At 43.6% G+C, this 23,410-nt stretch overlaps 1 protein-coding gene across 5 annotated transcripts in view; it reads left to right on the top strand.

Annotated features, from left to right (window-relative positions):
• Positions 1-20,631, top strand: part of rerea (arginine-glutamic acid dipeptide (RE) repeats a) — a 121,882-nt gene extending 101,251 nt beyond the window's left edge. For 3 of the 5 annotated variants that reach the window (XM_041048748.1, XM_041048739.1, XM_041048765.1), the window contains 12 exons: positions 919-999; positions 11,451-11,613; positions 11,729-11,821; positions 12,284-12,483; positions 12,784-12,945; positions 13,039-13,152; positions 13,255-14,633; positions 15,335-15,557; positions 15,642-16,362; positions 17,799-17,972; positions 18,077-18,257; positions 18,364-20,631. In XM_041048748.1, coding sequence (XP_040904682.1) covers positions 919-999; positions 11,451-11,613; positions 11,729-11,821; positions 12,284-12,483; positions 12,784-12,945; positions 13,039-13,152; positions 13,255-14,633; positions 15,335-15,557; positions 15,642-16,362; positions 17,799-17,972; positions 18,077-18,257; positions 18,364-18,397 — 3,525 coding nt within the window. In that variant the 3' untranslated portion in view covers positions 18,398-20,631. The remainder of the gene's footprint in view (positions 1-918; positions 1,000-11,450; positions 11,614-11,728; positions 11,822-12,283; positions 12,484-12,783; positions 12,946-13,038; positions 13,153-13,254; positions 14,634-15,334; positions 15,558-15,641; positions 16,363-17,798; positions 17,973-18,076; positions 18,258-18,363) is intronic. The other 2 variants (XM_041048756.1, XM_041048774.1) reach the window with 1 other exon arrangement.
• The last annotated feature ends 2,779 nt before the right edge of the window (positions 20,632-23,410 follow it).

The raw sequence follows: 23,410 nt of genomic DNA, 5'->3' as shown, positions 1-23,410 counted from the left end.
TAATTTTTCCTTTACCTGTGGCTTGGTGTAGAGAATTGTGCGGTGCTCCCTGAGGACTTTTCCCTGCTTTTTGCTGGAGTTACTTGGTGGAAACGGTTGGCTGAGATCACTGAGGAACGGGGCTCGCCTCTGGAACAAGAAAGTAAATCTGTTGGTTGTCTGCTTCGCTGGTTATGAATGTTTTCAGTCTCCGCTTTTTATGGCTCGCAGCCTGTGGCTCTTAAAGGAGAAGAAATATATTTAGGTTGTTCAGCTTGTTGGTATTTATTCATTCCTGATGTTGTTTTCGTGCTTATTGAGGTGAGGTGGTATGTTCACATTCAGTTTTCTTGTCAGATTTTATCCGGTGTTACGAAGTTCCAATTTCTTTCATCGTACTGTTCATCTCCTTTCCTTCTTGTCAGGCTCTATTTGTCAATTTTACATTTTGACATGTTTTCCATTTTTTTTTAAATTGCCAAGATAGAAACAGAAACTGTCCACCGTGCACGGTGAGGCATTCGCTTGCTTTTAAACTCTCAAGTTTAGGTTTTGACTTTGAACTTTTCACTTGTGAGGTTAACAACATGTTCATCCCTGGGTCTACTGTTTATGTTTTCATATCAGATTTTATTTGTCTAATTGTATTTTGTCTCCACATGAAAAGACAAGCTTAATCTCAGCGTCTCTCCCTGCCTTACTTGTCATTTCCTCTCTCGTTTTGCCCTGACATGGCTGTGTTTGCTCCGGAGTTTAAACGGCAACAGAGGTTTCTAGATACACATCAAACCTCACCAACCACAGACTAGTGAAATGAAAACAATGTTTCTTGTCGTGGTGTTAGCCAGTAACTTTAAGCGGTAGCAGTTTAGCTGACTTCACGAATACTAACTGGTCGTTTTTTTTCCTCTCTCTTTCTTCCTCTGTGAAAAATTGCAGAAGCGCTTCATTAAAGGGTTGAGACAGTTCGGCAAAAACTTCTTCAGGATCCGGAAAGAGCTGCTGCCCAACAAAGAAACGGTAAGATGATTTATTTCTCTTTACACTGCAAACTTTTTCTGTGTGCACGCGCGCGTGTGTGAGTGTGTGTTTGTGTATGACATTTGTTTTGTCGCACTGAAACACATTAAAGAAGGTTTGTGTGGTTTGCTTGTAAATAACGGAACATCTGAGCAGGTTTCAGCAACATTTTTAGTGTGGTGTTTTGAGCATGGCTGGTTTTTAACCAGAGGCCTTATTGATAAGAAGTAAGTGCAGCCTGCCAACAACTTTGCTGCAGTATTATCAGATCTCTCTTCAGGCTGTCTGAGAAAAAAAAAACGTGTTATACCTGAGAAAAGAGAAGGCTAAATGTATTTTGCAGACAGCTACTGAAACTTAACAAGTGGCACACTGAACATTAATTAGCACTCTGCGTTAGCAAGTAGTAAACAAGTTGTGCAGATTTGATGTGAGCCACTGTGTTTATAGTACATTCCAGGTCTGAAGAGCAACCTGTTTTATCTCCTGTTAATGCTGAAGTGTTATGGTAACACTTGAGATTTTTTTTTATTATTATTATTATTTTTTTTTTAGTTTTGTGTTTTATATTTTCTCCAACTTTCAGAGTAGTTAGCTCCAAAGTGCAGTATAAAGGCTTCCATGAAGATTAAAAGGCAGGTTATAAATGGAGCCTTAACCATAAACGCAAAGGCTTGAAGAGAAAACAAAATTATGTTTAGTATGTGGTAGTGTCAGATTAAAGTTGACAGACAGCATAACTGAGATTACAGCACTTTCCTTTAAAGGCCCAGTTGATAATTTTTGATTGTGTAAATTCACAGATATAAATAAAGAGTGAGTTAAAGAAGTTATAGGCTCCATTGTTTGCTAACAGCATTTGACAGCATCAGAATTTATTAATAACTTATATTTGGTTGCTGCCAAGTGTGAGCCCTTGTATTAAAATCAGTTGGTTTAAGAGTGAAAGTAGGTTACAAACCTGATTTGTGAATTTTGGTGGAGGGTTTTGTTTACATTTGGAACACAGATTATTGTGCCTGTAGCAATTTTAAGGATTCACTATTTGTTGTTCCTGCGTTGTAATTGTTGTTTCTTGGTGGATTTAAGGTTTTTCTGTCACTGACAAAGCTTTTCATTGAGGGTGACAGAGTGATTTAATATCTGTCACGCTTTAAGGAACTGTTGTAATTGTGTTACTTGTGTACACGAGCTGAGGGATGTTCCTCAGAGTTTCCCTCCTCTGAGTGTGAGCGTGATTGTGCGTGCGCGTTGATGTGTTAATCATCACTGACCAACTGTGTGACCTGTTTTATAGTACAAATGGGTCAAGCCCAGGCCTAGAAATGATTAACAACAGTTAACCTTATTAAATTCAATCATGTAGGAAACAAAATGTAGCCAACACATACAAGCTGACATGCAGCATTTTACATCTTTGCATCTTTGTATCATATAACTACACAGGAAAAACTCTCAGTAGAAATACTTCTTTCTTTTTCTTCTTTTTTTTTTATCTTGACTGTAATTGGCAGTAAAGGGAACATGTTGTACGTGTACATGTTGCTTCAAAGTCCTCCACACCTTTGACTTAGCTATTAATTTATTCTTAGATATGCATTTTGATTCATAAAACAGTGCAGATCTTGCTGTTTCTGTGAGGCTGCTCCTGCTGGAAGTGTGCCGATACAGTGCTGACACAGACATCAAAGGAAAATCAAAGGTGTTTGTCATACTTCTCGCCCGCTTCATTTCCTTGTCTGCTGTGAGCTGAGGATATGTCAGCCCTGCTTCTCAAACGCCCCTACATATCTTGTAATATTTTTTTTTTTACTCCACAAGTCTTTAGTGTCACCTCCTTTGTGCTACATTTTTTTATTCCTCAAAACCAATCTCAGCCTCTTGAATAAGAGATTAAAGTGTGTGAATACAGTTTCCTCACAGAGGTTTCTTCAATTATTTTTACTGGTTTTTGAAATATATGACTAGTCCAGTTGATTGGCTATAAAGGAGGTATTAATGCAATTCAACCTGGAGGGGGAGTCGACTTGGCAGGAGAGGTAATAGACCTCCTCCAGGATCTCGGCCTGCCACCACCACAGAGCAGAGAAAGATTAATTTTCCCCCTGCAAATGGAAAATAAACTGCCCTTTAAACATATAAAAAGAGGAGAAAATGACTGGAAGAGCAAGGGGAGGGCAGCGGCGACCGGAGGAGAAGGGGTAAGGTGGGGCGTTAGTTGAGTATAGACACTGTCACTGTCGCACAAGGAGGAAAAAAAAAACTCTGCTTATGATTGAAGTTTTCCTTCTTTGAATCTTTGCAAGTGATTGTCAATACCCTGAGAAGGCTCCATTTATTTTCTAACTACTCGTTCCCAAATCCTGTCTCCGGAACACGAGCACAACAATATTTCAAGATATTTTAAAGTCTGGGAAATTACACAGATTTTCCCATTATTTCCAGTCACAGACACATATTTCTGTTACACCACTTGCTGCATGCCAAGCCATCAAAAAAGACACGTTACAGAAATGGAGGTGTTCCTTCCCTGACTCCTTGCTGGACCACTGTTGTCAAGCCAGAGTGCAGAGAATAAAGCCTTTGGGCTAATATCCAGAGGTCCAGTACAGTGTGTCTGCTCCTTTCTGTTCCTCCCACTAGCCTCTATTAGCTGTGCTGCCCCTGAAGCGCCAGCGCGGCTCAAACAGCCAATGCCAACGGTAAGCACCCAGCGCTGTGTAAACACACCGGGCCTGACTAGCACTCAGGAATGCTTTATATAAAGTCACATAAAGGCCCAGAGGGGGAAGTGGGTGTGTCGCCTGACCGTCTGCAGCTGGCTTTGCTGCCACCATTTCCTTCACTCCAGAGAGGACGTCATGGAATATGAGCTTGCTGCTCCCAGTGTTTAAACAGCTAAATATGCTGAAATGGCAGATCACAGATAACTCTGCACCTGATATTTTCCACTGGAGAGGTTTTCATAAAAATGTGGTTTGAGTGGATATCAACAGACAGTGTTTGCTGAGCTGATTTGTATCGGCTACAGTTCTGTTTGCTGTGCAGCTGAACAGGGAAATTGACAGTTGAAAATTAAATAAAATTTAGACTGCTTAAGTTTTGGCTTATTTCCACACAGGACAAACTGTTTTATTTGGGGGAGAAAAAGTACAGTGGCTGACTTGCAAATGAAATGCTGTTAAGTTATTAATGTGCAAATACAAACATATTAACATACCTGGAAGTTAACTATGTTGGGGACAAGGCTATTTTCAGTGTTCAGTTACCCTTTTTTTTCTCCACTGTGCTGAAAGGCACTAAGTAAAACATGCATCACTAAGTAAAAACATTACTGCAAAATAAACTCGTGCCTAAAACTGTATTCAGCACAGCTTCTGTCATTGTGTCTTATGAGGGAGATTATAAATTGCATGAAAATACAAGTAATGTATTTATACCCCCGTATCATTGTATTATGTATTTATAGATCATAAAAATGTTTCACAATAGACCTCAGAGCAAACCATAATCCAATAAACTCAGTGTAGCAATGTAAAACTATACAAGCATAGAACAAAAGCTTGGATTATGTGTGTATGTTTATCAGTTCAGTTTTCCCTTGAGGCTCCATTTCTGCATCCTGTTTTTTTTTTTTCCTTTTGTGACCACTCTGCTTTACTTTACTTTAAAATATTAAAGCACACATATATTAGCACAAAAATACCACTGGCATAGCTGTCTAATTCTATTGTAGTGACATTTTGTAAAAATCATGGGGGGAAAAAATGAATTTAAAAAAATAAGTTTATTCATATTTTAATATTACAGTCAGCTGGTGCTCACGTGGCAAAACATCAGCCAAGCCGTGTAAACTTGCAGGGCACGGGGGAAAAAAAAGAGAATAAAACATCAAACTGATGCATAGAGATGTTTTTTTATGCTGCTGGTTCCTGCTTTGTTCTGGCATGGAGGTGGAAAAGACAGAAAGGTGCAGTGACAGTGTGTTAGAAAGGCTAGCACAGATGAAGCCACAGTCTGTATTTGGTTCGTGTTAACATCACGAGTCAAACAAATGTCCTCAGATGGCTGTTTGAGTCCAACAGCTGGGCAAGTAGCAGCAATCATTTGACAAATTTAACTGTAATTATTAGACACACTTGTCTTGATTTAGGAGTGTCTTATGCTTTGTACTGTTGTAAGCTTTAGATTGTGTTTGGTGACCGTACAGGATATAAAAGTCACAGTGGCATATCAGGACATATGGCCATGTGGGCGGCCTGAGCTGGATGTCTAGTTTTCAAAATGATGCCTTGTTTGTGTCGGTGCTCAGATCAACCAGAAAGTGATGTGTTGAGCGCTTCTTGCAGCATCTTGTTCTCTCTGAGAAAAGAGAGCACTCGGCACCCCCCCCCCCCCCCCCAACCCCCAGGCCCTGTCATTTACAGGATGGCCAACAGGAGAACAGCGTTCTCAACACAACCTCACAGCAGATGCTTGCCCTGGTACAATCTGTACAAACGTCAAGTTGAATTCATTGCCATGTCCTTAGCTTAGCAGCCAGAACCTTGGGGATGAGTGTAATTATAAATACTTTGGTTCAAACACTAATTAAACCAGCTACAGGGGCCTGGTCCAGTTGGCAACAGCTGTCAGTGGTGTGACAGAACAGCTTCCGTGTTTGGTAAATGAAATAACTTGTTTAGGCAGTGAAATCGCTGTCGGCTGATGGAAGCTCAACCAGCATGTATTGATGTTCTTTTAGCAGACCACAGGCAATTTAGCGCAGGCTGAGTGTAGGCAAAATCTTTTTTCAGCCTAATAGATGGAGCTCAGAGAGCCCGAGCTCCCCGCGTAATTGAGTTCTTTGGTAGGCTTCATGTTGTGGTTTTTGGGGACTAGCTTATCAGCAGAACACGCAGGATCGACCCTCCAGCGAAAAAAGGCACTGTTGCCATCCAATCTGCTTTCATCGGCAAAAGCGCTTACAGCAGGGAAAACACAAGTGCTGATTCTTCAGCATGTGCATCCCTGACCTGTGAAAGCAGAGCTTATTCAGTCATTCTCCAGCAGAAAGGCTCCGCGCAGCAGGGAATGGCTGTCTATTTAACCGCCTTTCACATTCACTCTGCTCCACCAGCCAAGGTCCTTTCACTGTTCGGTTGCCATCGTCTGCCGCTGGGCTTAAAGGCATCGCTGTGCTGCAGGTTTATTTTTGAATATTACTTCATACATGGTGCCTGATACCTTGAATATTTGACCTGTGGATTTAATTTCACAAAAACTCTCAGATGAATCGTGCAGCTTCCAAAATAGGATTAAAACAGAAACTACCAATTCAGAAAATTGTGAAGGAAAAAAAAGAAAACTTGAATTAGTTTCATAAAGCTCAGAGTTTAAAAGGACACCACTACTATTGTAGTTTAAAATGTAGTTTAAATTTTCACCTGTTATACTCCCGGTATCTTGTCAGGTTGCAGGGGTGTTTTTATACATATTTAACTAAATATTTTGTTAAAGTTTAGTTAATTTATTTGGAATTTGTTTATAAACCCAAAACCAGCTTTTAGCATCAAGCTAACCTGCAGCGTATTATGTAACCAGTTCTTTGGGAACTGAAGATTTAGAGCATAATTTTGACGTTATCTGTATCCTTACAAGATTATAGATACTTTAGTAAGAGTGCTGTTAAAAGACTTAAGGAAAATAAGCATACTGTTTTTCACTCCACAACCTGTTAAATGGCCCTGTAGGCAACACAAGTACGCTTCTGACCCGCTTAACCACGTAAGCGCTTGCAAAGTTACCTCCTACAGTTACAGTCAGCATGGGGATGATAGAAAAGTCAAGCACCACTCACTGAGACGATACACTGCACAACCTGTCATGGGCGATGAAGAATACCAAGTCCAAGGGTCGAGCACATACATAATTAAACCCTGGTTTGATTTAGCTCTGAGAAATACATTCCCCTTCACCTCACTGAAATGAATCAGGAAGCAATCCTCCCTCCTCCGGCTGCAGACTGTGGAGGAAGCAGGAGGAGCACAGGTTCATGCTGCACTAATGGATGTTTACACAACTCACTATCAGCCACCAGAGCCCAGAAATCACATGCTCCCTGCGCTCTCTGCTCCCCCCGGCTGCGGCTAAACTGCCTTACATTTTTAGCTGAGATTTTTTTTATTTGTCGAGAGATTTTTAGGAAGGGTTGTGGTTGGATTCGAGGTTGATTGTCCATTGTTATCCTCTGCTAGCTCTTTATTCCTCCCTCTCGGCTCTCCTCCACACTCGGCCCTCCCTCTCTCCCCCCCACCTCAGCTCTCCCCTGTTCTCTCCTCCTTCCCCTGCTCTTGCCAGTAACGGCCTTAACCGTTTGGCTTCATGTCAAAGCAGGGGCCTTTTGTGGCTCTGTCACAAATCTGCCAGGAAAAACAGAAACCATCTGTTCAGGCCTGGGCCTGAGAGGGGATGAGGGTGTAAATACATGAGTTTAGCCCTCGCCCTCAGCCCTGCCCGCGCACACAGGACCACCGAGCCCAGAAGTGGATCCTGCACTCCCACCCGCAACTATACTTTACTCTGCAGGGGTTTCATGGTTAACCTTATTAAGTCTCAGGAAGATAAGACGCTTAAAACACAGAAACTGAGTGTAACACTGAATATGATCACATCAGAAATTATTTTTATGAATTGTAACGCTTGTAAAAATCCTAGTAACCAGAAACTGTGGATATATTTTCCTCTATTACCTGTTGACGCCTCTTTTTAATGGTACTTCCCCTCCTGGAGGTATCAGTTTATTTGGATAAGGTTAAAATACTATGAAATATATATTTTTTAAAAATCTATGTATCTATTTAAATATATCTATACACCATAAGTAGGCTTTTGTATGCTTGGCCCTAAATACAGACAAATTCTTGAATATAATTACAGTTATTCAGCAGTGTTTCAGCTATTACTCTAAATAGTGCAGATTATTTTTAAAATAATTTATCAGTAACAATAAATAAGGTAAAAAGTAAAGGTAAAGTAAAAATAGCTGCATGATGGATGGAACTCTTGCCTTGTTTCTCAGACATGGCTGAATGCAGAGGAAACATTGCTGTATGTAATTTTTGAACTCTGCATCCATTTCACACTTACATACTTGTATGTAGACAACCATTTTAAGTGGCAATAACTGGAATGGAGGCCCTGAGTGTTGTGATAGGAGGGTAAGCCCTTTCCTTGTCGGATAATCCACCGGCCAGAAAGCTCCTGCAGATGGAAGCAGTCTAAAACGCCTTATAATACCGAGCTTATGTTGTCACTATCTCATGTTCTGCGGAGCGGCAGCACACTCTGTACCGCTCTGCAGTGATTTAGTGAACTGGGGGAAAATTATTGTGCGGAGGCCAGGGCCAGTCTAGGTTTCTGTTTCCAGCATTTCCATGAATTTTTACCCAGTGCAGGTGAACTGTTTTTAGATGCAGGCTGAAGGAATTGTTTCTGGTACTGTCGTCTTCATTTCATGAAGAAATGGCAACTTAACTTGGAAACCTCAGTAGGTGCACGCATACTCGCTGGCTAAACACGCTGTCAGGGAGATGAAACAGAAGGTAATGAAAGTTAAAGTGTTGCTGCGGGCATATGGTGACTATGAAAGAGAAAAGTACGCAGTCAGTGAGAGGGATCGGGCACGTATGTGGCTTCAGAGGAACCAAATTTGACATGCAGGCAGGCTCAGAGAGGTAATCTGTCAATCTCCCTTTGACACTAATTTACAGCACAAAGCCTCTCTCAACCAAAGGAATGCCATGTTCATCTTCGACTGCACTTCACTCTCAGACATCATTCATAACTCGTCTCCACATTTAAAGTCCTTGCCTGTGATGTCTCACATTCGTCTTTGCTTTGCCGACGTGACTCCTGTCGGAATTTATGTTGAACTATAAAGGCAAAATATATAACAAACATGGTAATAAGTTTTTTTTTGTTAGCAGTATTCAGGTTTGGATGGAGGCTTAGAGAAGCTTTTCTTTTTCCTTGTGTTATCACCAGAAATAACTTTTCAACTCAACATATTTAGTCTTAATTTGTTAAGCTGCTTCTTTTGTTTTCCTCTTTCCATTGACATCCGCCCGTACCAGCTCATCAGTGCACCTGTTAATTCCCATTCAAAAGCCCAAGCTAATGTTTTCATTGGCCCCTGCCTAATGTAATGGTACTTGACACAGTGTAAGTGATGGAGAGGCAGGGTGACCTTTCCCTGTGTCTGCCAAGCTGTTGTTGAGGCCGTGTAGTTGTCAGCCTGCAGCGAGGAGGCAGAGAGGCACTGCTGAGAACAGTCATTAAGCACAGAGCAAAGCCAGCGCTCGGCACCACTCAACACTTTTGATCTGCACATTTCAATTAGATTTCACATCAGGATGCCTGCCTTCCCTCAGTTAGCACCTGCGCCCTGCCTTCCCAACTGGCCGGCCAGGCTGAAGAGGGAGGCACACGGGAAATGACTAGAAAGTTCTGTTACTGCCTAAAATAGATGCACAAACACATGGCAACATATTAGAGCTTTTAGCAGGCATAATAATCATTAGCTGCTCTGTTCTTGCTGTGAGCATGAACAAAAAAAATGTTCTTAGGGTTATTTGAAGGTCTGCAAATGCTCCATAAGTAAAAAGGAAATCTGTCCTTCTTCATTTAAAAGAGTCCTACTGATTTGTCTCCGCCGAGCTCCTGAATGTGGATTTCATCCCACCGCTCCACGTGCCCATCTGCAGAAGTCTCGAGGTCCAAAAAGAAAACCCTAGCACACGCTGTGGGGCGTCGAACAGTTTAACACTGGAGCAATGGCTTTGCTATAACACAGTGCAGCACCTCAATTTACCCTGAAATTTGAGAAGGTTTCATTGAGCTCAGGCACCCTCAGTAAATGTTCCCAGCACTGCTTTGCCTGATATGATGGAGTCCTACAGGCACTGGTAGATATGAATTTCCCCTAAGAGCCATTTGAAGGGAGATCTTAATAAACTGGCCTGAGCCCACTGAGTGGGGCATTTTCTGCCAATCAAAGCAGCGATTGAGAAAGATTTAACTAGTTCCTTAATGTCAGATACTCACACAACTTAGCGATAAAGGAACAACCCCTGGACAATCACTGACCTGTGTTTTCTCACAACAAACATCAAGAAGCCAACTAGCCTCAAGTAGTTTTGTGACTCATGAGATAAGGAATAAGAAATTAAAGCTGCAATTACCTTTATGTTTGAAGTAATACCAGCCTATTATACTTTGAAATTGCTGCCTTTGTTACTATGTTATTTTCCGTTGTTGTTGTTAAAATAGAGTTGAGCACAAAAGCTTCTTTTTATAGCCATTTAAAAATGTCCACCGTTTAATCAAACCCTTTCCTGCCATTGTTTGTTTTGGTACATTTTGATAGAAGATTTTAAGCTGTTGCTGAAAAGCCGTTAATGCATTTTAGAGAGCAATGCACTGACTAATTTATGTCAAGTTTCTCAGCTGAAGCGCAGTAGGCAAACAATCAATAGCCATTAAACCCTGGGAGCTTTGTTGAACAGCAGTTTAACAGACTTCAGACAGTAGATGGTTGCCCTCTGGGCTTTAAAGATTACAGGTGACTTACTGCTCAGCCAACAGTCACAGCACACCTTCATGAATTTGTTATAGGGCTAGTGGAGGACCACTAACAAGTGAGAGTTCATGGTGGGGGGGGGCTGGCAAGGCCCCACAGGAAACTACATAATTGTCCCTGACTCCTGTCGCCAATTTTCAAGACTTGTGTATTATGAGGGTGGCCGGAAAGCAGCAGTTAATATGCACGGGCTGCCTCAGCAAAGTGCTTTCTGATCCATGATTGCATGTGTTAATGTTTCAGTTGGGTATTGATTTCCTGGCGGCCTTTTGTACGCTGGATTTATCCGCTTCGCTCACTGGCAAGCGCGCCCCTCCGAATGTTTGATTAAAGTTCAATTGACTCTTCCAGTGAAGGGGCGAGGAGCCATTTCACTCCCTATTTGTAGCGCCAAAGCTCTGCCTGACATGTTCTTTTGTTCCCTTTCAAGCTCCTGCCACCCAGGCAGCCACCAATGCACTGATCCTAATATCCCTGCATTCAGTGAGCCTCCTCGCCTAATCCTGGGACAGACAGGGCCGCAGCACAAACATGCCCGGCCAACTACAAATCCTGGCATGGACTGACCCAGTCCACGGCCTTTCACTGTGTTAAATACTCTGCTGACTGCTAGTGTGTATATTCCACATATTTTATTCTACCTAGCTGCAGAGATTTCACAGTGACAGTTTTCCGATTTTTCAACAACTTTGACAAATAGACCTTAAACCCTTTTAATTCAGTTACTTCTTTAAAGTCAAGTGACGCCTTCGCCTCATTACAAATACACGTGTTTGTGTTCTTGTTATACATTTCCCCTTGTTAACGGCGTTCTTTTCGGGTTTCATTACAGGGAGAGCTAATCACCTTCTACTACTATTGGAAGAAGACCCCAGAGGCAGCCAGTTGTCGAGCCCACCGCAGGCACCGTCGCCAGCCCGTCTTCCGCCGCATCAAGACGCGAACTGCTTCGACTCCTGTCAACACTCCCTCACGTCCCCCCTCCAGCGAGTTTTGTACGTATATTTGACCCCTTGATTGGCAGCTGAGGGGAAAAAGGCAAACGTTATCTTATATCGTCTGCTGTTGGCGCGATGGATGTGAAGTGTTTTTTCTTTGCCTCTTTTCCAGTGGACCTCAGTTCAGCCAGTGAAGATGACTTTGACAGTGAAGACAGCGAACAGGAGCTGAAGGGCTACGCTTGCCGCCACTGTTTCACTACCAGTAAGGCACCACGTTCCTTGTACAGACACTCACACTCTTCGTATGGACTCGTTTAGTTATTCCTGTCCTGATTGGGATCAGTGTGAGCCTTCACAACGCAGTGCTGTGTGACAGATGGGCATCAGAAGATGTCAGGACTAATTTGATCAAATCAGACATGAGCCCACAGCTCGTACACTCTCTCCACCTCATTATCCTTCCCCTCTTTCCACACAGCTGGCTCCCAGTGCCAGGCCCACATCTGATCACACTTAGCTTACTGCCATCACAACAAGACTGGCTCATAACTTTAGCCTTATAGTGTTAACCTATACAGACCTTATTACTAGTTAGTTAGTTACTTAATCACATTCTCTACATTAGGCAGTGTTATTGTACTGTCAGATCATTTTTGTGTGTTGCTTGTACTCCTCACCACCTCAGAGAGTGTGTTGTTTCACAACTGTAAATGGCTTTCCTCAGCCTCCAAGGACTGGCACCACGGGGGCCGGGAGAACATCTTGCTGTGCACAGACTGCCGCATTCACTTCAAGAAGTACGGTGAGCTGCCCCCCATCGAGAAGCCTGTGGACCCGCCACCATTTATGTTCAAACCTGTCAAAGAGGAAGAGGATGGACTCAGCGGGAAGCATAGCATGAGGACCCGACGGAACCGAGGCTCGGTGCGCACACACACTCCTGCTCCCCATCTCTTTCTCTCTATTTTCACCTTCAGGAACTATAGCCTCAGAGTTATCCCTGGAGTAATGCAGAGCCAGACTACAAAGCAATAAGCTTATCATCTTTAGATCAGTAGTACAGGGACAGTGTAGACAAGGATTGTTTCATATATTTTGTTTTATAAAACTATTCCAAAAAGTTTAGATTTGCTTGTTTTATGTCCATCTCCACTTCCTCTATCCAAATAATATGGAACCCTAAAACTGGTCATGATTTATACTGACTCTGTTTGTTGTCAATAGATGTCAACGCTACGAAGTGGTCGTAAGAAGCAGACAGCCAGTCCCGATGGCCGAGCCTCGCCTACCAACGAGGATTTGCGCTCCAGCGGGCGTACTTCACCCAGCGCGGCAAGTACTGACAGCACTGACAGCAAGACAGACTCCATGAAGAAGCCAAGCAAGGTAAACACAGCAAAGACTCGCCCAAACCTTGTTTTTCTACGCACATATCTCTGTGAAATGTAGCCTAATGGGTCTGCTGCTTTGGCTCCGCAGAAGATTAAAGAAGAGGCTCCTTCACCTATGAAGAGTGCCAAACGGCAACGAGAGAAGGGAGCTTCAGACACAGAGGAGCCCGAGAGGGCCAGTGCCAAAAAGTCCAAGACACAAGTGAGTCTGTGGTCTTTGTTTTGCCTATCCTCTTGTGTTTCAGTGGAATGCATAGACATGGTGTCATGATCCTCATCCTTCACTCACTCCTCTGTCCCTCAGGAGCTGAGTCGGCCAGACTCACCCTCAGAGTGCGAGGGGGAAGGGGAGGGAGAGGGCGAGAGCTCTGATGGGCGCAGCATCAATGAGGAGCTTAGTAGCGATCCCAAGGACATTGACCAGGACAACCGGAGCTCCTCCCCGAGCATCCCCAGCCCCCGTGACAATGAGAGCGATTCAGACTCCTCTGCCCAGCAGCAGCAGCTCCAGCAGAGCCAGCACCCTCCAGTCATCCAGTGTCAGCCAGGCACCTCAGCAGCCTCCTCGGCGCCTCCTCCACCTACGACCTCAGCCCCTTCACTGCCCCCACAGGTCTCCCCCACAGCGGCCTCCGCCTCTCTACCTCCCCAGCCTCTGCCCCAGGCTAGCCCAATGTCTCTTATCCAGTCAGGAGCGTCCCTCCACCCTCAAAGGCTTCCCTCTCCACATTCACCTCTGACTCAGGCTCCGCCTCCTGGCCCCTCAGTCCCACCTCAGTCATTACCCAGCTCGCATCACGGGCCCATGCCTCCCTTGCCACATCCACTGCAGTCTGGCCCCTCACACATGCCTCACCCTCACTCCATGCCCCCTCAGGGCTTCCCTGTAGGTCAGTCTCAGGTCCCGCCCCTGCCAATCTCTGGCCAGTCACAGCAGAGGCCGCACACACCTCCTTCCCAGTCCCAGTCATCTGCTCAGAGTGGAGGCCAGCCTCCCAGAGAGCAGCCCTTACCCCCTGCCCCATTGTCCATGCCTCACATCAAGCCCCCACCAACCACACCCATCCCTCAGATATCCAACCCACAGTCCCACAAACACCCATCCCACGTGTCTGCACCTCCATTTCCACAGATGCCTTCAAACCTGCCTCCACCTCCTGCCCTCAAGCCCCTCAGCTCTTTATCCACCCACCATCCTCCATCAGCACACCCACCTCCCCTTCAGCTCATGCCACAGGGGCAGCAGCTTCAGCCTCCCCCAGCCCAGCCTCCAGTTCTCACCCAGTCTCAGAGCCTCCCACCATCAGCCAGCCACCAGCCTCCCCCAGCCCCACCTCTGCCACCCTCCGCAGCAGCCTCACATCCCAGCGGGCCACCGCAGCCGCCGTTCTCGACCCATCCTTTCAGTACAGTTCTACCTCCAACCGGCCCTCCCTCATCGTCATCCAACTCTATGCCTGGCTTACAGCCTCCATCTTCCTCTGCTCCATCCTCCTCCATTTCCATGCCACTCCCTGCCTCAGTCACTTGTGCCGGCCCCGGCCCAGCACTCCCACCAGTACACATCAAAGAGGAGCCTTTGGATGAGTCAGAAGAGCCAGAGAGCCCCCCGCCCCCACAGAGAAGCCCCTCTCCAGAGCCTACTGTCGTCAATACACCCAGCCATGCCAGCCAGTCTGCGCGGTATGTCTACAAACACCTATTTTGACCTGAACACTATCTTAAAAGAGAAAAATATACACCTGCTCGAGCTTTTATTCATCAGAAGTCTGTTGAGCTGCTTACTGTCTTGTCTGGGGAGTCTGATTAGCTCTCAAACACATCCAACAACAAAGAGTCTCTGCCTTTAGGTTTTCAGGCTTTGATGTAGGCAACAAATCAAATGTCCTCAGCAAAACAGGCATCCAAGGCCACAATTAGCCTTGAGCTCAGAGTGGCTGATGGCTAGGAATTATCAGGGATGGAGAGCAGGGAGATTAATTACAGTGAGATGTGAGTGAACTGAGGCATCTGAATATGAGTATCTGTAGTTGCCTTGCGCTTAAGTGGCTCTCAGACTGCCAATGAATAGCAATGAGGATTTTAATACATACTCAGCGTAGCAGCAAAAGTGAATGCCGAGGGAGTTTGTTTCCTTTTGAATAATGGACCAGTGTAAGCTAATACAAGCCGTCTTTTCATCTAATGGGACATTATCCTGCCATTCAACATGCAGAGTTAAAGATGAATGCAACATATTTATTTAATATATTATTATATATAACTTTAGCCTTTTTTGTCTGTTTGTAACAAGTATTTATGAACTGGAACATAATTCAGTTTTTCTGAGTGAATGTTGAATGTGCTAAATTTTTTTTTTTTTCTTTCCTGTACCGTGACCACAGGTTCTACAAGCACCTGGACCGGGGTTACAACTCGTGTGCTAGGACAGATTTCTACTTCACTCCCCTGGCTTCATCCAAACTGGCCAAGAAACGAGAGGAAGCCTTGGAGAAAGCCAAGAGAGAAGCAGAGCAGAAAGCAAGGGAGGAGAAGGAGAGAGAGAGGGAGAGGGAAAAAGAGCGAGAAAGAGAGCGGGAACGAGAAAAGGAAGCAGAGAGAGCTGCGGTGAGTGATTTGGTCTGTCTCCATTTTGTTTGGCAGTGGTTGGATTTTTAAATCATACTAAACATGGTGTTTCTCCCCTCACAGAAAGCCTCCAGTTCCTCTCATGAAGGCAGAATGGGTGAACCTCAGATGGCCGGCCCCGCGCACATGCGTCCACCCTTCGACGGCCCCCCCACTACGATTGCAGCTGTGCCTCCGTACATTGGCCCCGATACCCCTGCCCTGCGCACCCTCAGCGAGTACGCCCGACCCCACGTCATGTCCCCCACCAACAGAAACCACCCCTTCTTTGTGTCCCTCAATCCCGCAGACCCGCTGCTGGCCTATCACATGCCCAGCTTGTACAACGCTGACCCGGCCATGCGGGAGCGCGAGCTGCGAGAGCGGGAGATGCGTGAGAGGGAGATTCGCGAGAGGGAGCTGAGGGAAAGGATGAAACCTGGTTTTGAGGTTAAGCCTCCAGAGATGGACACACTCCACCCTTCTACAAACCCCATGGAGCACTATGCCCGGCACGGGGCTATCGCGTTGCCTCCCATGGCCGGCCCTCACCCTTTCGCCTCCTTCCATCCGGGCCTGAACCCATTAGAGCGTGAGCGACTGGCCCTCGCTGGGCCCCAGCTGCGGCCAGAAATGAGCTACCCAGAGAGGTTGGCTGCAGAGAGACTCCACGCAGAGAGGATGGCCACAGTGGCCAATGACCCCATCGCCCGTCTACAGATGTTCAATGTTACGCCACACCACCACCAGCACTCACATATTCACTCCCATCTCCACCTCCACCAGCAAGATCCCCTTCACCAAGGTAAGAGAAAGCCCTGCTTGTATAAATAAATGCCTCTTCACCACTGTTAAAATTAACACAGTACAACCAAAGAAACTCTAATAAATTTGAACAGTGACGTTCAAAATATTTTACCCATTTTTGGGAAACTAAATCCTGTTACTGCTCATCATTTGGCAAAGTTAGATTGTTTTTTTTTTTCCCTTAAATTTCCAAGAATGGACATCGTCTTCTCTTTATTTGTGCAACACAATCGTTGCTGTAATTTCTTTTATAAATGGGAAGACTGATAAATCAATCTGACACTTGTCAGTAATACAACTTATTTCCTTATTTCCTTTGCAGACATATTCATCATGTTTGTACATTGAATTTTGTAAATGGAAATATGAATGTTTTAGCTTCATTTTCTTAATGTTTTATTGTGATATTTGTGTTCATATGAATTATTATAGAATTATACGTTTTGAAAGGGAAAGGGACATTTTTATTATCAGCACAAAGATAAGAGATATATACCAACCACTGGTCAGTTGTTTTGAAATATATTTCAAAAACAGTTAAAACCAACATTAGAACCTTTGGGTGCTTGACTGATTCATTATAACCTTTTTACTGTTAACACTGGATTATGCAGCAATTTTAGGAAACAAATTCCTATGTTATTTAAACTTTTAGCAAGAAATATGTTCCAGACCTGATATATTTTTTATTTAAAAAATATTATGAATGACTGCATCATGTTGTTTTAATCAGAGGCAGTAGAAATATTGGTAACTAGTTGAAACGGTGCCTGATCTTTGGCACAGATAAGAAGTATCTGCACTTAACAGGATGTTGTTTTCACTTGTGTAGTGAAAGGTTAGAAGACGTTTATTTAAAACGTGTTTTGCTTGAATAAACAGGGTACAGGGAAATAAATGGTAGATGATGTTGTAAAGCAAGCGTTAAAGTCACCTGATTATTTCTGAGCAGGTTAAATAATGTAAAACAAGGAATCTAAGAAGATGAAAATTGATTTTTGAGGAGGTTAATATTAGCTATCTTTTCTTATATATGGTAAAGAGCATCAGCTTGTTATTTGAATCAAGTGGATTGTTCATAAATCCAGTTATAATACTTCCCTCAACACATTAAAGAGTGAAGAAAAGGGACTATGAATTAATGACAATTCCACTTCCATCTTTTCTAGTTTAAACTTTTTGCCACATGATCTGAAACGCCAGGAATGTTCTGCACTGACATATGAGATTGGATTAAAGCATGTTTCTGATAGAGCCAGCAGATGCTGTACAGTGGATAAATATAGTAAAGGTGTCCCTGCACTCTTTTGGTCAACCTTGAGAGGAGTAACATAATATTAAGCTGCGTATCACTAATGTCTGTAGCATGCACTGTCTGTGATACAATATCTTGAAATGAGTGTACCCTGAACCTAAGACTCTGACACCCAGAAGGTGGTGGTGAATGTCTTGTGTGTCCGTCAGGTTCTGGGGCCCATCCACTGGCAGTAGATCCCCTGGCAGCCGGACCTCACCTGGCCCGCTTCCCCTACCCGCCCGGTGCCATCCCCAACCCTCTCCTCGGCCAGCCGCCGCATGAACACGAGATGCTGCGCCACCCAGTCTTCGGTAGGGTCTCGGCCAATATCAGCTCTCATTAACGACAATATCGCATCCAGTCCATCAATTCTGCCAGATTCCCTCATCAAATGTTTTGCTTGTGCCTCCTCCAGGTACTCCATACCCACGGGACCTACCAGGAGGTCTGCCACCGCCCATGTCCGCAGCCCACCAGCTGCAGGCCATGCATGCCCAGTCAGCTGAGCTCCAGAGGCTGGCCATGGAGCAGCAGTGGCTCCACGGACACCATCACATGCACGGAGGACCACTGCCTGGCCAGGAGGACTACTACAGGTCTGAATAGCAACAGGAATTAGACAGAAAAAAAACATTTAGATAAACTGAGTTTGTGTGGCTCCGATTTTCTAAATATTAATACTTGATTGCGTTTGTTTTCCAGCCGGCTGAAGAAAGAAAGCGACAAGCAGCTGTAACTGGCCGAGGGAGGCAGCCACTGACAGGTGCAGGACACAGGAAGTTGTTACAGAGCGGTCTTGCAGAGGCTCCCCGGGGTCCTCTGGACACATTCAGTTTCGAAGAACAGAAAAAGGCCAAGTGGATCGTCTGAGAATTCTTCTGATATTCGGTTTTTTTGTTCTTGTCAAGGACTTTTTTTTAATTATTATTTTTCAAGACATTGACTTTCTTTGGTATATAGCCAGTAGTGACAACGTCCTCAAGACTCCTGCATGACAAGCTTCCCTGACGTTTTTTTGTAGGTGCTAGAACAAGACACTGTGCTTATCAACAACAACAACAACAAAAAAAAAATGACAAGACCGGTCAGGCCGTTTATTGAAAAATAACAAGTGCTATCTTAAATTCAACATTTATTTTAATACATTGTTGGAGGTTTTTCATAATTTTAAGAAAAGCTACAGCATGGCGTTTTTGAGTCTGTAAATAGTATATATAAACATATAATTATTATTATAATTATTATTATTACTAGGTGTGGACTCCAAACCAAGTCGTTTCAACCTCCAATATAATTGTTTTGAAGCATTATCCCTTGTTTCAGAGGGGAGCACCATGGCATTATATGAGCAGTTTCCGAGAGATTTGCGGTTCAGTTGTGACGTTCCTCTGACATCACTGTGTTAGATTTAGTCCCACATACACTATGTAAACCATAAACCTGTCACGCCCACCACGTCCGTTCACCACACACCTTCGACGCGCAGCGGGTTGTCAGAATGTGTAAACTCAACGTGTTGAGTTGATGATTTGAAACACTTGAAGAGGTGACACGGTCGTCACCGAGGCTTCTGTGGAGTGCACGCCGAAGCCGCAGATTAAAAACAGAAAAACAAAAGTTTGCACTGAAAGAAGATCCTTGAGCTCCACTCGATTGGTTTTATCGATGTTTTAAATCAATATCTAAGTCAAAATGGAATACACCTTCTACTTCTTTCTTGTTTTTACAGACGATTTTAATTACAGTTTTTAAGAAATGTGGACTCCAGAAACATATTTGGCTGAACTGAAGAAATTCAAAATTGCTTCCAGTTCTTTTTTTAAATTATCGGGGGCTTTTGATGTTATTGAATTCTAATATTGACACTCACTATAACGGGAGCCTAACAGGACTTTAGGATTGTTTTAAATGTGTGAATGGTTGTGAGTCGGTGCTAGTTTGTGTTGTGGTGTCCCCCTTTCTTCACCCGGTCCAGTCATCCATGTTTGTTGCAGGGCTCATATCTGACTGAGTCGTCCTCCAGCTAGCCTGTAATAATGTTCACTGTGACACTAGAGGGGGCCTGCCGACACGTGACCACCAGTACGCAGAGGGTTGATGATTGTGTGTGTGTGTGTATGTGTGTGTGTGTGTGTGTGTGCGTGTGCGTGTGCGTGTGTGCGTGTATTGTCCTCACAATGTTTTCATATGCCTTGGTTCCTTAGGGATATACACGGCCTTCTGGGCCTCAAGGAGTGGTGTGTTTGTGTGCCACTGACTGTTACAAGTAGTGTTGACCTGTCATACCAGTGCACATGAACCCAAGTTTTACTTCTTTTTTTTTTTTTTTTTTTTAAATTCATGACATAAGTTCTGCATTTGTTCCATGCACTAAGACTGTTTAACTGTCATGAGAAATTCAGAAAACTGTGGCTATCTTTTTTTTTTTTTTTTAATCCAAATGAAGAAACTACTTGCATTTAAAAGTCATATATTCTGTTGGAGCACTATAATTTACATTTAAATGGTTGCAAACATCATTAAACTCACGCCCTCTTTTTAAAAATCCCAAAAAGTCTTTTAAGCCCTGACAACAACCTGTCACTCTGTCTTCCCATCTCCCACCGATTACTGTCTCTCTTCTGATGAAGTACTCCTCATCACCATCACCATCCTTTGCCTCGTTTCCTGATGGTTCCCTTGCCTTTTACTCCCTCTTTTTGTGTCTCCAAAACCTTTGATGTTAAGTGTTGTCAATGGTTTAGCTTCTTGTTTCAAAGCGGCAATAGCAGAATGTAAATTCTGACTGCTAAGATTTATATATATACTGGTATCTTGAAGCTTATTGTATATATGAGTAGTCGCCATGGGATGACACAATGTAAACAAAAAGTAGAAATAATAAGAAAAATTGTGAGTCCTGTGTTCTCTCCATTTGAGTATTTTGTAATTTTTTTGAAAAATTTGTGGAATTAAAATAAACGACTAAGTTACACCACAACGCACGCCTTCATCTTTTCTTCTTCCTCCTGATACGTCAGTGAATCCCGTGTCTCTTTGTGAAGGCAGTTGTTTTGTGTGCTGAGGCAGAGCAGACTGCTAAATCCCAGCAGCCGTGAGACACAATAATCCTGTTTTAAGGGTAAAAAGTTTTGATTGCTCAGTGCTCATTGGCTGAACGGAAAAGAAAAGAAAAGAGAAACACTCCTAATTCCCTCTGTTTTTTTTGCATTTTGTGAAATGTAATTCTCCAGCTGAGCAGAGCGACTGTTGCCGGGGTGTGTTTTGATAATACTCATGTCCTACATTTGCTCTTGAATAATAGAATTTTTGCTTGACGAGAGAAATGTGTTACAGAATACATCAAGCATTCCTGTTTCACGTTTTTTCAGCATCCCATTTTCTCAGCTTCACAAACACTGAGCTTTAAGAGATCACCCCAGCAGCAGGTAGTGAATCTCCGAGCTGAATATTGCACTGCTGTAGTATAATAACATCAAAGCCAGGCTAAGCCAGAAGGAACACCTACTCAGGCTGAGATGCCTTGCTATCAGCGGGGCTGGGCTGTCATTTCATCCTGTGTGTGGGGAGTGATAGACCAGCAATCTGTGATGGTGTGCCGCAGCGATGGCTGTCATTTTGAGAGGGAGCTATTATTCTGCTGCTGCTCTCTGAAATGATGTCCTGTCCTCGGGAAAATCGAGGTTCCTTGGATGCTCTATCCTGGGGCTGTCATGTGACGGCCGCCTTGTGAGGAGGTGCTGCTTGTTGTTGCCGGCTCTCCTCACCTCCCCATAAGACACAACAAGACGTCAGAGCCGAGCCGAGCCGCGCTGGCTGGTTGAATAATTCATCTCCCCTCCTCCTCCTCCTCCACACCGGCAATGAAGCGACTGTGACTTGTGTCAACTCAAATCCTTCTCATAGTGCTGTGTGTACCCCTCAGGCAGGCACACAGGGATACATGGTCTCAAAAAAAATCTGCTCTCTCTGTCTGAATAGCAATATGTCTTGTGCTGTTCCCGCAGTGTTATTGTGTTTGTTGCAGCAGGTCTCGGACACAGAGCCTCCTCATCTCCTCCATCCTCCTGTCTTTTCTTTCGCTCCACTGTTCCTGCCTGCAGAGTGTGATGCTCAGCGGCAGAGAGGAGCCTACATGCTATTAGTGCATTCAGTCGGAAGGTAGCTGTGTTCTTTCAGCGGGTAGCTCTGTGGCTGCCCTGTAGCCGAGCGGGGCCCGTGTTTATCTAAAAAAGAGATGTGTTGACACAGAAAGCAAATCTGCAGGGGGGACTCATTCCTCATCCACTGTCTGAATTAGATACAAGGCACATGATACTAGATATTTTACGCCTGGTATTCTCCCTAAAAAAAAAACATCACCCTGTTTGTTAGAGTAATGTTTTTTTTTTCCTCTTGATAATATTTTTGGGGATTGCTTCCTCATTCAGATCTGGAACGAGAATTAGCCATTTACAGAACAAGCAACCTGTGGTTATGTAAAAAGGAAAAAAAAAAAATTCCCATTTAATAGATTGAGCACAGCTGTAGGAAGTTGATGCATGCAAATAAAGGTAATTAAATACATTTAAAATGCAAATGAGCCAGCTTCAAATATGCATACATGCATTTTATTTAAAACAAGATTCGTCCCTGCATTTCAGCAATCTGAATATTTATATCAATGAGACAGCCTTCATATTCCAAGGAAAGGTTAAAGCAAGGTTTTCCTGTAAAACACTGGAATGTCAACGACACCTGGGAGAGTTAACTTTTAAAGTCTGCCTAATGGTAAAATACTTAAATTGTCGTGTTGCAGTCTGCTTTCAGGCATTTTTCTCTTTGTGAAGTCAGAAACAAGGTCCAACAGAAAACATCACCTCAGCATCTGTCACAAAGGAGCCGTGGAAACAAACCTGCTGCTTCATGAAAGACAGTTACATCCTTCAGATCTCCAGATAATCGATCCCAGAGTTTGACCAGTGTTTCCGAATCCCCCATTGTCTCCCTCAGCCACTTTCTCCTCACCAAACATGGCCCCTGGCTTTTCCTGTGGCCATGTCTTCCCTTCAGGTTAGTGTAGTAAAAAGTGTGTTACCGGTGTGTCTGTGTGTGTGTGTGTGTGTGTGTGTGGTCTGGGAGCTGAGAAGTTTGAAGCTCTGATTTTTTAAAGAAAAGCAAACAGGAGAGGATGCTTGGTCCTTTTCTTTGGCATGTTGAAATAGATGCAGAGATCTGGCAGGAAACTCGAGGCTCCGCAACAAACAGCTTTTCATTTCTGAGATATTAATTTCATTTGTGACTTACTGACTTCTACTCTGCTGCTTTTCAGAGGGAAATATTGTAGCTTTTTGCTCTACTACATTAATTTATCCTCTACAGGTATTTTAGATGTAATCCATTTACAAATTATGATGAGTTGTTATAGATTAAACTGAAGTAGTTCAAGCTATCACCGAGACCAACTACAACATCGACATTAAAGTGCCTCTGACATATTACTGGATAAATAATAATAATAATAATAATAATGATACAGTGATACAATCGTTTTTTGTATTAACCTTTCTATACGTTTATTAAAGTCAGATGTGAATGCAAAACCTTTAATTCTCATGTTTACATTGTGGTGTTGCTACTTTTACTTTGGTAAATGATGAACACTGAACACTTCCTCCACCACCGCTTTATACTTCTATTACATTTCAGAGTGAAATATTTTGTTTTTTGCATGTATGCTATAGTACCTAGCTACTTTTCATCTGAAATA

This window comes from Toxotes jaculatrix, chromosome 2 (genome assembly GCF_017976425.1).
Source record: "Toxotes jaculatrix isolate fToxJac2 chromosome 2, fToxJac2.pri, whole genome shotgun sequence".
In the NCBI taxonomy this organism is placed as follows: domain Eukaryota; kingdom Metazoa; phylum Chordata; class Actinopteri; family Toxotidae; genus Toxotes; species Toxotes jaculatrix.
Note: the sequence above shows the minus strand (reverse complement) of the source record. Positions and strands in the feature narration are given on the sequence as shown.